The sequence below is a fragment of the Marmota marmota genome, unplaced genomic scaffold (genome assembly GCF_001458135.2).
Source record: "Marmota marmota marmota unplaced genomic scaffold, marMar, whole genome shotgun sequence".
Taxonomy (NCBI): domain Eukaryota; kingdom Metazoa; phylum Chordata; class Mammalia; order Rodentia; family Sciuridae; genus Marmota; species Marmota marmota.
Genome location: NW_025999900.1, coordinates 15351254 through 15365661, shown reverse-complemented (window position 1 = coordinate 15365661; position 14408 = coordinate 15351254). Strand labels below are relative to the sequence as shown.

The 14408-nt window shown below is 33.5% G+C and overlaps 1 protein-coding gene across 2 annotated transcripts in view; it reads left to right on the top strand.

Moving 5' to 3' along the window:
- Positions 1-14408, top strand: part of Fancm (FA complementation group M) — a 59987-nt gene that overhangs the window by 12312 nt on the left and 33267 nt on the right. For both annotated transcript variants that reach the window (XM_015491150.2, XM_048798625.1), the window contains 6 exons: positions 1454-1586; positions 2288-2413; positions 3134-3220; positions 5997-6181; positions 10102-10308; positions 13467-13680. In XM_015491150.2, the coding sequence (XP_015346636.1) occupies positions 1454-1586; positions 2288-2413; positions 3134-3220; positions 5997-6181; positions 10102-10308; positions 13467-13680 (952 nt within the window). The remainder of the gene's footprint in view (positions 1-1453; positions 1587-2287; positions 2414-3133; positions 3221-5996; positions 6182-10101; positions 10309-13466; positions 13681-14408) is intronic.

The window sequence follows — 14408 nt, the reverse complement described above, 5'->3', positions numbered from 1 at the left end:
TCCTTCCTTTCTTTAAAAAAAAAAAAAAAAAAAAAAGTTCTCCTGGATTCAATCCCCAGTATCAAAAAATAAAGGATCATTTTCTGTGAAATTTTAGTGTGTTATATAAAACTTTAATAAAAAGGTTTTAATTTTTGCTAGGAGTTCAAAGTTCATTGAAATTTTAAATAACTTTAATAAACTTTTATAACTGTTGAACTTGATCTTATTGGTAAGGGTTTATGTTTTATAGAAAGGTGGATTTGCTTTTTTTAGGTTAATTAGGGTGACATTTTAGGCTTTATTGCTGCCCTGGAAACATTTAAAATGACTGTCACTAATGTTAAATATTTCTAAAAATGTAAGGTAAAACAGTTTTCATCCTGAATAAAGTAAAATAACTAAAATATATTCTTAGTGGACTTCTTTTAAAACTCTCTTATGTGAGTACACCTGCTGCACACTCCCATGAAAGGAATGTATGCTACATTTTTCCACAAGGATAAGTACTGATTGAAGTACAAGGTCTATTGACCAAATTTCCTGGATTTAAGTACTAACTCTGCTACTTATCACCTTTTTGAGCTTTCCTTTTCTGTAAAATGAGTATAACAATAGTACCTACTTCCTAAATATTAAATTATTTTGTTTGGGTAATATACTTAGAACAGTGTTTAGTGCTCTGTGTCAGATATTATGACATGTATACCTGGTATTAAGCCTTGGTGTTCAACAGTCTGATTAAACATTTGTCCTTTTGCTGATAACTTTCATGAGGATAGGTCCAGAACTGACATGTCCATTTCTGTTGTATCTCATATATCCAGCTTAGTGCATATTGTAGGTACTTAATAAATTGTCTTTGTTATTATTATTACTTTTTGGTCCTGGGATTGAACCCTGAGGTGATTTATCATTGGTCTATACCCAGACCCTTTTATATTTTATTTTGAGAAAGGGTCTCAGTATCAGTTTGGGAGGCTGAGACAGGAGAATCACAAGTTCAAGACCGGCCTCAGCAACTTATTGGGATGATTTCAAAATAAAAAAAATAAAAAGGACTGGGGATGTAGAACACCTCTGGGTACAACCCCAGCACAGAATATTTAAAAAATAAATAAATAAATAGAAAGGACATGAATTTATAAAGGACTAGTAATTTACCTATAAAGAGAAATAATATGATAAATGTTTTTCTCTCTGTTTTTCTTTAAAATGTAAACTTTTCAGTTGAATTAAAGACAAAAGTAAGGGGGCAGATATTATATGGAAACTTCAGATTTCATATGGAAAGTATACTTTTCTGTACACTGCTGTTTAATAGAACCAGTAAATGTTAGTCTAGCATGGAATAATTATTATGATCATTTAAATTTTATTATAAATGATATACTGACTGTTGGCCTGATAACTTAGGCATGGAGGATATATCTTCATTTCTTTGTTTAAGTGTGATATGTGCTTGTTTTTATAGGGAAAACAACAAGGCATAATTGAGGGAGAGTTTGCCATTTGTATTAGTTTATATCACGGTTATGAATTATTACAGCAAATGGGAATGAGATCATTATATTTCTTCCTTTGTGGAATTATGGATGGAACAAAAGGTAAATTATATGAAATTATTTAAAGAAATAATGCACGTGTCATTTTGGTTAAAGACAAATTGACCAATTGGAGTGTCTTAAAAATGCTTTATTCTTCAAAGCAGGGGGCTAGTTATGTAATAAATGGCTGTATTTGTTTTTGAAAATTACTGAAAAAGGAAAGTAATTTATTAATATATATGTGAATATGGAATTGGAAAAAGTTGCTGACTTTCTTTTTCTTTTTTTTTTTTTAAAGAGAAAGAGAGAGAGAGAATTTCAATATTCATTTTTAATTTTTTTTAGTTTTCGGCGGACACAACATCCCTGCCTGCATGCGGTGCTGAGGATCAAACCCGGGCCGCATGCATGCCAGGCGAGTGCGTTACCGCTTGAGCCACATCCCCAGCCCAAAAGTTGCTGACTTTCATGTTTAAATTTGATAAGGTTGGGGCTGGGGGTTGTGGCTCAGCAGTAAAGTGTTCGCCTGGCACGTGCGAGGCCCTGGGTTCGATCCTCAGCACCACATATAAATAATAAAAAATAAAAACATATATGTCCAACTACAACTAAAAAATAAATATTTAAAATAAATAAATAAATTTGATGAGATCATTGTTTTAAAATTTTCATTCAATGTTGAAGTTTAATTTTTTAATAAATAATAAATCTGACTAGATTGCTATTAAGTTTATTTGTAAATTTTTTTCTAAATTTTAAAGGAATGACACGGGCCAAAAATGAGCTTAGTCGAAATGAGGACTTCATGAAACTCTATAATCATCTAGAGAGCATATTTGCACATATGTGTGATACTTCAGCAAGTGACGTTTCTGCTATCCAAAAAGGTCTGATTTAAAACAAAAATTATATATTGGTTTACCAGGAGTGGTGGTACATGCCTGTAGTCCCAGCTACTTGAGAAGCTGAGGCATGAGAATTGCATTAGCCCAGCTTATGTAACACAGCAAGACCATGTCTCAGTATAAAAAACCAGTAATCATTCATATATATATATATATATATATATATATATATGTATGTTTAAAATTAGTTTATAAATTAATAAATATATATTTAAAATTAATTTTGAAATTTTGCTCCGTTGATGTAAACGTCTATTTGTATTTATGTAACAACAGGTTTAAAGATTTTATTCTGTTAGAATTAATGTAGTCAGCCGTATACGTAATAGATATTAGTAGTGGTTACTAATAGTGAAATTCTCAGAACTGCCAAAAATTGATTTAGAGTTTGACTAAATATGTACTCTTTCCCCTTTTTCAATTTGGATTCTCTTTTAGAATATAAGTTTCATAAAAATTCCAATATTTTCTTCTGATATGCTTATGTGCTATGTAGATGCTACTTACTGTTTAAAATGAGGATGTAGCTCAGCAGTACAGAACTTAGATAGCATGCTTGATGCTCTGGGTTCAATCTCTGGTACCACTAAAAAAAAAAAAAAAGGAAAATTTTAGCATGTAATTTGAAAAGGATATCTTCATATACATTAGAATAATTAATATGGAAAAATACTAAGAGAATGTTTGATTTTTTTTCCACAGGAGATAAAGATAAAAAGTTTTTCTATAGTCATCCAAAGTTAAAGAAATTAGAAGAAGTTGTAGTTGAACACTTCAGATCATGGAATGGTAGGTAATAATTTATGGTTCAAGGAAAGTTTTGAAAGAACTAAAACTAAATTTGAAGTTGTACTAACTTTTCTTGAAGAAGGTGGATTTTTAATTATTCTGGATAATGAATATTAAAAGCTCTGAGAAAGTTTGGAAGGGTGGGAGTAAGGGAAATAGTGGGAATGTTAATTAATCTACAAAAAAATTCAGTTTGGTGCAACACAGGGGAAGAAGGCAATGAAACTTTGTATAATATAGTGGCAGGGAAATGTGAAGTAGGAAAGGAGAGAGAGAAAGAGAGGGAACATCATGGATGAGAGTTATTTTATAGGGCGACTAGAGAAGACCTGCCTCTAGAGTGATAGTGGAACAAACCTTCAGAATTTCTGGGGGAGGATCATTCCAGGCAGAGTATAGCAGATTCAAAGATCTTGAGGCAGTAGGGTGCTTGGTATGATGATTAAGGACTAGTAAGCAGACCAATGTGGCTATAGTGGTGTGAATGAGGATGAGAGTGGTATAGGTGAGAGGTAGCAAAGGCTAGATCATGCATGCATGGCTGGTAGGCCAACTCAAAACTTGGTTTTTTAATCTATTGCTGTTTATGGTTTTTGAAACCATCACTAGCAGCAAAGAACAGCAAGGATACATATGTAAGGTAGCACATATGTTTATTAGCTTGATTTAACCGTTCAAAAATGTATGTGTGTATGTATATATACATATGTATATAAAGTGTATATCATAAATGTATTTTCACTTGTTAATTAAAAAATACAAGAACAACATAGAGAGGAAAGAGCAAACATGTTAAGATGGTTCTGAGTCATCCAAGTAGAAATGTCAAGTAAGCACTGGACAAATAAATCTGGATTTCAGAAGAATGGTCTGGGCTATTTTTATGTATTTGCATATATATGAATAAATTTTGGAGTCATCAGCATAAAGATAATATTTAAAGTTTCAGGAATGGATGTGATCACCAGGAAGATAGTTTGGAGACAGAAGAGGGTCCAGAATGGTGTCCTGAAGAATAACAGCATTTAGAGTTCAGAGAAAGAAAGCTACCAAGGATCTTGATGAGGAAACCAAGTGAAGTATGATAGAAGCTGAGGGAAGAGACTATATTAGTAGGAAAGCGTGAATAATGTTCAATTTTGCTGAGAAATGTGGTAAAATGAACTGAAAAGTATTCATTGAATTTGGCAATATGAAAGTTGTGGATAGCTTTGGTACAAGGAGCTTCATTGAAATGAGGGTAGAAAGGCAAGCTCCAGTAAGTCAGAGATAGGCTTCGTGGTGAAAGTAGCAGTGTATCAGGAGTTAACAGATACAAAGGCTTGATGCAATGACAATTCAAAGGAGGTTTGTCTAGAATAATTTTACTTGTTAGAGCTGCTTCCTGCAAGTCCTACTTTTTGCTTATTGTGTTTATTGCTTGTATGGATTGTGAACTTGCTTGTTGCTTAAGTACTATAATTTATATGCATTAGATTAGTCTTTAGGGTTGTAGTGAAGATTAAATTAGTTAATATAAAATATGCGTACTGTAGTCTTTGGCACACATCTGATAGTTAATATAAGTCATAAAAAAGAAAAAAGGGCCAGATGTGTGGCACACACCTGGATTCCCAGCAGCTTGGGAGGCTGAGGCAGGAGGATCAAGAGTTCAAAGCCAGCCTCAGCAAAAGCAAAGTGCTAAGCAACTTAATGAGACCCTGTCTCTAAAGAAAGTACAAAATAGGGCTGGAGATGTGGCTCAGTGGTTTAGTGCCCCTGAGTTCAATCCCTACCACTTACAAGTTTTTTTTACTTATTTTTAAATATACTTCAGAGTGTAACTCCCCACCACAAAAAAAAAAAAAAAAAAGAATTGTAAAATTCCTAACCAAATTCATAAACAAAAGAAATAATAATAAGCTGTGTGCGGTGTAATCCCAGCAGTTTACGAGGCTGAGGCAGGAGGATCACAAGTTCAAGTTCAAGGGCTGGGGATATAGCTCAGTTGGTAGAGTGCTTGCCTCACAAGTTCAAGTTCAGCCCCAGCAATTTAGTGAGAACTTAAGCAACTTAATGAGACCATGTCTCAAAATAAAAATAAAAAGGTTTGGGGATGTGGCTCAGTAGTAATATGCCTCTGGGTTCAATCCCCAGCATACTCTCTGCCACCGGAAAAAAAAAAAATAGCCTTTATTGGACAAAAAGAAATAATCACCAAAACATCCACTCAAGTTGTAATTATGAATCAATTATTACGTGCAAAAAACTATTTTTTACTTCCTGTTAATCATCAATCCTTTTTAAATAAGAAGAAACTAAACCTCAAAGAAATTTAATACCTTTATTTACAATCACCCAGAAAGGAAGTGGCTCAGCCACAAAAATCATGTTCTCATTAGGTTATTTACTGTCTCCCAAGCGTAGATACATTGGGAACAGCTTTGGAATTGACTGTAGAGTATATTCTGCATTTATGTTTAGGAATTTCAAGTATAGCAGATTTTGGGATGCATGGCCTATATTAAATTAGTCTTTAGTAAACAGAAGGGCTGGTCAAAAGTGATTCTGATAATTCTTGTGTGATTTATTTAGTACTGTGACAGCCAATGAGAAATAGGGCGCCAGCCTTATTAAAAATTACTAGAAAATATAGTAAAGAATAGTTAAAATATAGTTAAATATTTTTTAAAAAGAATTATTGTTTATTAGTATATAGTTTCAGACTTGTATTTTGACTAGTTCTTATCTAAATGTTTTTCAGAAACTTTTAATTGAAATATTTTCTGTTATATAGCTCAAAACACCTCCGAAAAGAAATTTGGTGAGACCAGAGTTATGATCTTCTCTTCATTTCGAGATAGTGTTCAAGAAATTGCAGAAATGTTTTTACAGCATCAGCCAGTTATTAGGGTAATGACTTTTGTTGGCCATGCTTCAGGGAAAAGCATGAAAGGTTTTACTCAGAAGGAGCAACTGGAGGTAAGTATTTTTGGAGGTGATGAAATAAAAATAAAATTGATTATCTTTATACTTAAGGTTATTTTTATTTTAACGTACTGGCAATTGACTACTGAAAATAATTTTATAGTAAGTATGTGAATAAAGATTATCTTATTTTGAAAGATCAGGTAGTGTTTTAGTGGTTTTGAAAGCTTTATTATTTTTCATAACCTAAAGTATAATAGTTAATATATTATACTAGGTCCATACAATCTAGGTTGGAATTCTACCACTTACAAGTTTTTTTTACTTATTTTTAAATATACTTCACAGCGTTGTTGTAAGCATTAAGTGATATCTTATTGTAGAGTTCTTAGTAAATGTTTACTATTTAAGTGACTTTAATAATTTCTTCTAAACCAATAATGAGCTTATCTCTTTCATCAGTTACTTAAAAATCTTTTTTTAAAGAAGGATTTTTTTTTTAATTTATTTTTTTTTAGTTGTCCATGGACCTTATTTTATTTATTTATATGGTTCTCAGAATCGAATCCAGTGCCTCCCACATTCTAGGCATGTGCTTTACCACTGAGCTACAACCCCTGCCCTAAAAATCTTATTTTAAACGTATGGTTAGAGGAAACCATAATATATATGAGGTAGCCCAGTGCTCTGAATAAGAAGTCATAAATTTAAGAAGTGCTGTGACATTTTGAGGGGGATTTTAGACTATCGGTTTTTATAAATCTGTAGGTTTTTGCAGATTAGCTATTTTTAGTCCATATATCAATAGTTACTTATAAATAGGTGTGTCTTTAATGTGCAGTTCATTTCAACAGCTCCTTTCTTGATTTTTTACAGTAGTAGTTGAGGAATTCCTCTTATTTTAAATACTGTTAGACTTGTCTGCACTGTACTCTCAAGAAGCCATTTATGCTTACTGAATATGGTGTGGAAATTTCTTCAGTCTGAAGAAAACAACACCTTTACCTGTTGTAACATCAGATTATAAGTAATTTAAAGGATGTAGACATCTAGTGATTATTGCTAATTTTAACAGTTATATATAAATGAAAAATAAAGTCAAATTTTTTGCCTTGGGGGGGTCAAGCATTTTCAATATTTGAAATACAGTGTCTGTTGGAAATATCCAATCTGGTCTTTGCCGGTGTCAATATTACCTGAAGTCACTATTTCCTGATCTTGTTAGGCCCTGTAAGAAACTTAACTGGGCCGAGTGCGGTGGTGCACACCTGTAATCCCAGGGGCTTGGGAGGTGGAGGCAGGAGGATTGCAAGTTCAAAGCCAGGCTCAGCAATTTAGCGAGGCACTAAGCAACTCAGTGAGACCCTCTCTGTAATAAAATACAAAATAGGGCTAAAGATGTGGCTCAGTAGTCAAGTGCCACTGAGTTCAATTTGAGTGAGTTAGGATTTGTTTATTTATATCAATAATCTTTTTATGTAGGCCAAGGTAACAGCTCTTCTTATTATTTCTTTATATAATTACTTTCATTACAGCCATTTTATTCTGAAATGGGCTTTTATGCAAATAGTTGTGATTAAATTATCCATTTATTTAGAAACTGATTAGGTCAAGGAGGAACAGTAGAAGCAGATCCTTTAGGGCTCTGTTGGTCATTTCCATTTTATTTATTTATTTATCTTTTTGTGGTGCTGGGGTTTGAACCTAGGATCTTGTGCGTGCAAGGCCAGCATTCTACCAACTGAGCTGTATCCCCAGCCCGGTCATTTCCATTTTAATGATTTCTGTTTTTACCCTAAATGAGATGAGAAGAAATCATTGGAGGGTTTGGAGCAGAGGAAGTTCATGATTTTATTTATATTTTGAAAGAATCACCTTGGTAGACACGGGGAGAACAGTTGAGGCTTACTACTATTCAAACTGAAGATATGATGGCTTGAACTAGAGTCGTAGTAGGAAAGCTTGTGAGAAATAATTGAGGTATATTTCAGAAGTCAAACTGATAATATTTATCCACAAATTAGAATAGTATGTGAGATAAAGGAACATTAAGTGTAACTCCTAAGATGATTCCAGATTTTTTTTGTCTGAGCAGCTGAGATAACTATCAACTTAGATGGATAGAGTGCAGTAAAAACAGGTTTTGGAGAGAGTATCTGGAGCTTAGTTTTGGATATGTTAATTGTGTCAGGCCTGTTAGATTAATGTTTTTCCAAAACTGATAATGACCACTTTATTTCCTTCCACTTGCTTCACAAACTGATACTTTTGAAGAATGTAATAAAAATGAATTGCTAGATAAGTAAAACTGATGAAAACCAAAGCTCTAGTCTGTTTTACTTTTTTTCGTTAGAGTCAGCAAATATAAAACTTATTCTGTCAAATTTCTAAACCATTACTTTCAATTTTTGTACTTGTTGCCAACCAGTAATAAATAGTTCACAGGCTGGCACAGTATAAACAGATCATTGACCACACTTTGAGTAGCATTGTTTTAAATATCCAGTAGTGATGTTGAATATACAATTGAATATATGTCTTGAATGCATGGGAAAAGTTCACAGAAGTGAATATTCAATGACAGATCAATCCTAGGCAAATAAGTAACACTTTAAATTTTGACCGTTAACATCCTTTATTAATCTATTGACTATATTAAACACTTTCATTTTTCTACCTCTTGCACTGTGGCCCATTTTTTCCCTTCTCTGGTAAAAAAGGACACCTGTGTTACTATGTTAGATACACATAATATTAAATCTTCCCTTGTCTTAATCCAAATCTTCCCTTATCTTAATCCATTACAGATTCCAGTTCTGATAATTAGTTCTCCCTGTACTGCGGTTTTCCATATTGAAGGAAAATCATTTGATCAATGATACTGTAAAGGTTTATAAGAGGAATTAACCTGATAACTTTATGTTTATATTTTATTACCTCACTTTTCAGGTGGTTATTTTTAAGGATTAAAATAATAAATTTTTGGAGTCAGATATCTAAATTCAAATGCTAATAAGTACTTAGGAGAGTTTAGACAAACATCTTAATCTTACCTTTCAGATCTTCAGTTTCTTTAATAAAATGGGTTGATGATATCTACCTCATAGGATTGTTGGGAACAGTATCTAGTGCTCAAGTTTAGTACTTGGTACATAGTATGCCCTTCATTATAGTAACTATCATCAGCCAATTCAGCTTTTGATGTTGCATTTCTCTTTTAATTACCACCATTATTACTCCCCCATATACAAACCTGCCAGCGGTGGTGTTGATATGTATGGAAAAACTGGGGCTCACACAGTTGAGACTAAGCTTATAAGTCTAGAAAGTTTTTCAAAAAGCTTTGCTGATTTTTTCATTAATTCATTCTTATACTATTGTGGTTTCATAAAATAATCAGAGAGAAAACCTGAAATGACATTATGAAAAGGTATGATATGAATTCTGGGAGTAATAAAGCGTTCTTAATTTACCTAATCATACATTTAGGTCTAAGTTGTAAGAAGTAGGGGTAATATCTGTAGGCTATTTACTTCTCCTATGCCCCTTTTAGTGATGCTAAAAAATAAAATCAGGGGGCTGGGATTGTGGCTCAGCGGTGGAGTGCTTGCCTAGCACGGGTGGGACCTGGGTTCGATCCTCAGCACCACATAAAAATAAAGGCATTGTGTTGTGTCCATTTATACCTAAAAAATAAATGTTTAAAAAAAAATAAAGTCAGAATCTTCTCCTTGAGTGAGAAACTTAAAATTATTGACAATTCCTTATAGAATCATAATTGGGACTGCTCTTTCCATTTTATGAAAATTTCTTTTGCTTAGATTGCCATTTTATGCATTTTTTCATGTTCTGTGATATCATTAAAGTTGATTTTTAATCTGAATTCACCATTTTGTAATGAGTGAGAACAATATGCCTTGATCTACAATTCTCTTTCATTTGTATCTAGCAGTTTTAAGTCATTTTTATTTTAGGTAGTGAAGCGGTTTCGTGATGGTGGTTACAACACATTGGTTTCTACCTGTGTTGGTGAAGAAGGTTTGGATATAGGAGAAGTTGATCTTATAATATGTTTTGATGCCCAGAAGAGCCCAATTCGTCTTATACAACGAATGGGTAGAACTGGCCGTAAACGTCAAGGCAGGATTGTTGTTATTCTTGCTGAAGGACGAGAGGAACGTGTAAGTAGACATATAAAAACATGATTTGACATTAGAAATTTGATAAATACAGTCGAAAGACTACTGCCAATAATTTAGCATTCTAGGTCCAAATAATCTGTAGGTAATTGTAGTTTATTTTTTTCCCTTTGTGTTGGGTTTGAAATGTTCTTTTCTTATAATAAGAATTTCTAACTAGATTCAGTTTCCCATTTTTTTTGTGTGTGTGGTGCTGGGGATTGAACCCAGGGCCTTTGAGGCCAGCCTGGGCAACTTAGCAAGACCCTGTCTCAAAATCAAAAGTACTGGGGCTGTGGAGGAGCCTTGGGTTCAATCCTCAGTACTGCAGAACAAACCAGCCAGCCTCCCACATTTTAGTATTTCAGCATTAATTCAGAGACAGCTAGATGTAATAACCAGGATATACTACTATGTTTTACTATTTCCCTGTATTTCTAAGATTTGTTTGAATTTGTTTATCTTAGTTCTTTTTTTTAAACTTAAAAAAATGGAGAATGGTTTTTGATAAAATAAATACCAAAGAATATGCACCAGAGACAGTATGTATGATCTGCAAATCCTGGCCTTTTATCAAAATTTGTTGACGTGTATTCTAAGTGATAAAGAACTTGAGTTATATTCATACTTTGCTATAATGTTGGATAGAATTTCCTAAATGTTATATATGATATCTTCCATTTCTTACACTAAAGTGTTAACAAACTTTCATTTTATTGGGGCAAGTTCAATGTCAAGTATTTAGTTTCCTATTAAAGATATTCTCAGTTATGATAGTTTTTTAAATATGATTTTATTTTATTTAATTATTTTAGTACTGGAGATTTAACCAGGGGTACTTTACCACTTAGCTACATTTCTAGCTCCCCCCCCCTTTTTTTCCCCAAATTGAGTCTCACTACGTTGTTGAGAGTGGCCTCATACTTGCTATTCTTGTCTCAGCCTCCTGAGTCGCTGGGATTACACGTGTGTGTTTCTGTACCCAGATAAAAATTGAATTGAAGTGTTTTATATTTTCTTTAAAATCAGCCTAAACAATTAATTCTTTTCCCTTAAACTTTCCTTGTGATTATAACACCTTTGTTTATAACATTCAGTTTATCTTTAAAATGACCCTTATAAATGAAATGTTTGGTAGCTTGTAAAAGGTTAGATATTATTAACAAATGGAACTGAGTTTTAATTGTGTCACCTTACACTTATGTGACCTTACATTTTTTTTTGTAATTATCTGCCTTATTCAAAAACAAACAAACAAACAAAAAATAGATTTCCTTTGTGTAAGATTGTTGCTAAGATAGGCTTTTATAATAACAGCTTTTTTTCGGGGGAGGTGTGTGCCAGGTGTTGAACACAGGGATGCTTAACCACTGATCCATATCCCCAGCCCTTTTAATTTTTGTTTTGAGACAGGGTCTCACGAAGTTACTTAGGGTCTCACTAAATTGTTGAGGCTGGCTTTGAACTTGCAATCCTCCTGCCTCAGCCTCCCAAGCTGCTGGGATTACAGGCATGGTCCACACACTAGGCTGTAATAATAGCTTTTGAAATGATTTTCATCAAGGATTCTTTTTTAAAATGTGTCCTTTTTAGTTATACATAACAGTAGAGTCTATTTTGACGTATTGTGCAAACATGGAGTATATCTTATTCTATTTAGTATCCCAGTCTTGTGGAGATAGGTGATATTGAGATTCACTGGTATATTCATAGGAAAGTGATGTCAGATTCATTCCACTGCCTTTCCTATTCCTAATAATCCCAGTTGAGGCTAATGCAGGAAGATGGCAAATTCAAAGCCAGCCTCAACAACTTGGTGAGGCCCTAAACAACTTAGCAGGACCCTATCTCAAAATAAAACATAAAAAGGGCTAAAGTGTTAACAAACTTTTTTTTGGTGTTCCCTTCCCTTCATTCCCTTTTGTATAATACAATGAATTTCTATTCACTCCCTCCCCCTTGTTGTGTGTTAGCATTTGCATATCAGAGGGACCTTTTGACCTTTGGTTTTGGGAGATTGGCTTATTTCATTTAGAATGGTAGTCTCCAGATCTTTCAGTTTACCATCAAATATCATTAGGTCATTCTTCCTTTTTTTTTTTTTTTACAATATCTTTATTTTATTTTTTTTATGTGGTGCTGAGGATCGAACCCAATGCCTCACGCATGCCACATCCCAAGCCCCAAGGTCGTCATTATTCTTTATGGCTGAGTAATGTTTTATATATATAAATTATATAACATTCATCTGTTTAAGGCACCTGAGTGGGCTTAGCTGTTGTGAATTGAGCTGCTATAAACATTGATGTGGCTGCGTTACTGTAGTATGCTGATTTTAACTCCTTTGAGTATATACTGAGGAGTGGTATAACTGGGTCAAATGGTAGTTCCATTCCTAGTTTTTTAATTAATCTCCATACTTTCCATTGTGGTTGTACCAATTTGCATTCCCATCTACAATGTATGAATATATCTTTTTTTCTACATCCTCACCAACATTTATTGTTACTTGTATTCTTTTTTTTTTTTTTGTAGGGGAGGTGGGTGTGGAGTGGAGTGTGGTACCATGATTGAACCCAGAGGCACTTAACCACTGAGCTAGTTCCCAGCCGTTTTTATGTTTTGAGACAGGGTCCTACTAAGTTGCTGAGACTGGCTTTGAACTTACCATCTTCCTACCTCAGCCTCCGAGATGCTGGTATTACAGGCTTATGCCACTGGGCCCAAACGTTACTTGTATTGTTGATAATTGCCATTCTGACTGGAGTGAGGTGAAATCTCAGTGTAGTTTTAATTTGAGTTTCTCTAATTGCTAGAGATATTGAACATTTTTCCATATATTTGTTGATCGATTGTATTTCTTCTTCTGTGAAGTGTCTGTTTAGTTCCTTTCCCCATTTATTGGTTGGGTTATTTGTTTTTATGGTGTTAAGCTTTTTGAGTTCTTTGTATATTCTGGAAATTAACACCTCATCAATGATTATTCTGCTATATTTTAAAATTTGGGGCAATAGAAATTTTATTCTTTACACATTTAAGTGAATCAGGATTTAGTTTAATGTTTATAATAAGCCCCAACTAATAGAACAATTGCTTATTTTGGCTGAGTGGTTATAATAGAAATAATGTGATTTGACATTTTATATTTTTTCTTTTTTCAGACTTACAACCAGAGTCAGTCCAACAAAAGAAATATTTATAAAGCTATTTCAGATAGTAGACATGTCCTTCATTTTTACCAAGGAAGTCCACGAATGGTTCCTGATGGAATCAATCCAGAATTACATAAAATGTTCATCACACATGGGGTGTATAAACCAAAGAAGCCCTCTCGGAATGTACAGCGGAACTCATCTCTGTTTTCCTGTAGAAATGGTAAATGAAGTTTCCCATTTGACACATGCTTCATTCACCCCCTTATTTTTATCTTGATAAGATAGGTCATATCTTGATATAATATTTCTTTGAAAATCTCAGTATATCTTCTAAGATGTTTTGGGTGTTTTCTTTGGAAGAATAAGAAACTGTTCATGTGGCGAGGGGAAAGACATATTGTCCTTACAGAGTGATAGAAACGCAGCGCTGGGGAAAATTGAAAATAATATCACCGACCCAGAGAATCCTCTCCACAAAGTATTGAAAAGAAAATTATTTTTTATATTGAATAAGCATTAAGTTAGATTACAGTGTGCATTATGGGCATCTACTAAGATAATACAAAGACAGAAATTCTCCCTGTGTATATCACTGAGTGATTATAATCCTTTACATATGTTCTTAAGATTAACAGTAACTTGTCCTCATATACTATACATTCTTTCCTAGTTTATCCTAAATTTACCTGGTAATTGAGATAACTGTTTGTGTTAGTAATTGCCTTTATTCAGAGGAATAATAAAACTTCTCTTACTTCTATGACAATGAGAGGTAGACAACTTCCAGAAAGGTGCCTAAGCTAAACTCTTATGGTGATTAAAAGGTAGGGACACTGTCGGGTTCCTTGATGTTTGCATTTTAAAGAGATAGCACCTCAATTCTTAAGATGAACATTTTTTATTTGAAAAGCTGTGTAGCAGCTCCTTTATCCTTTAAAGATTTCCATA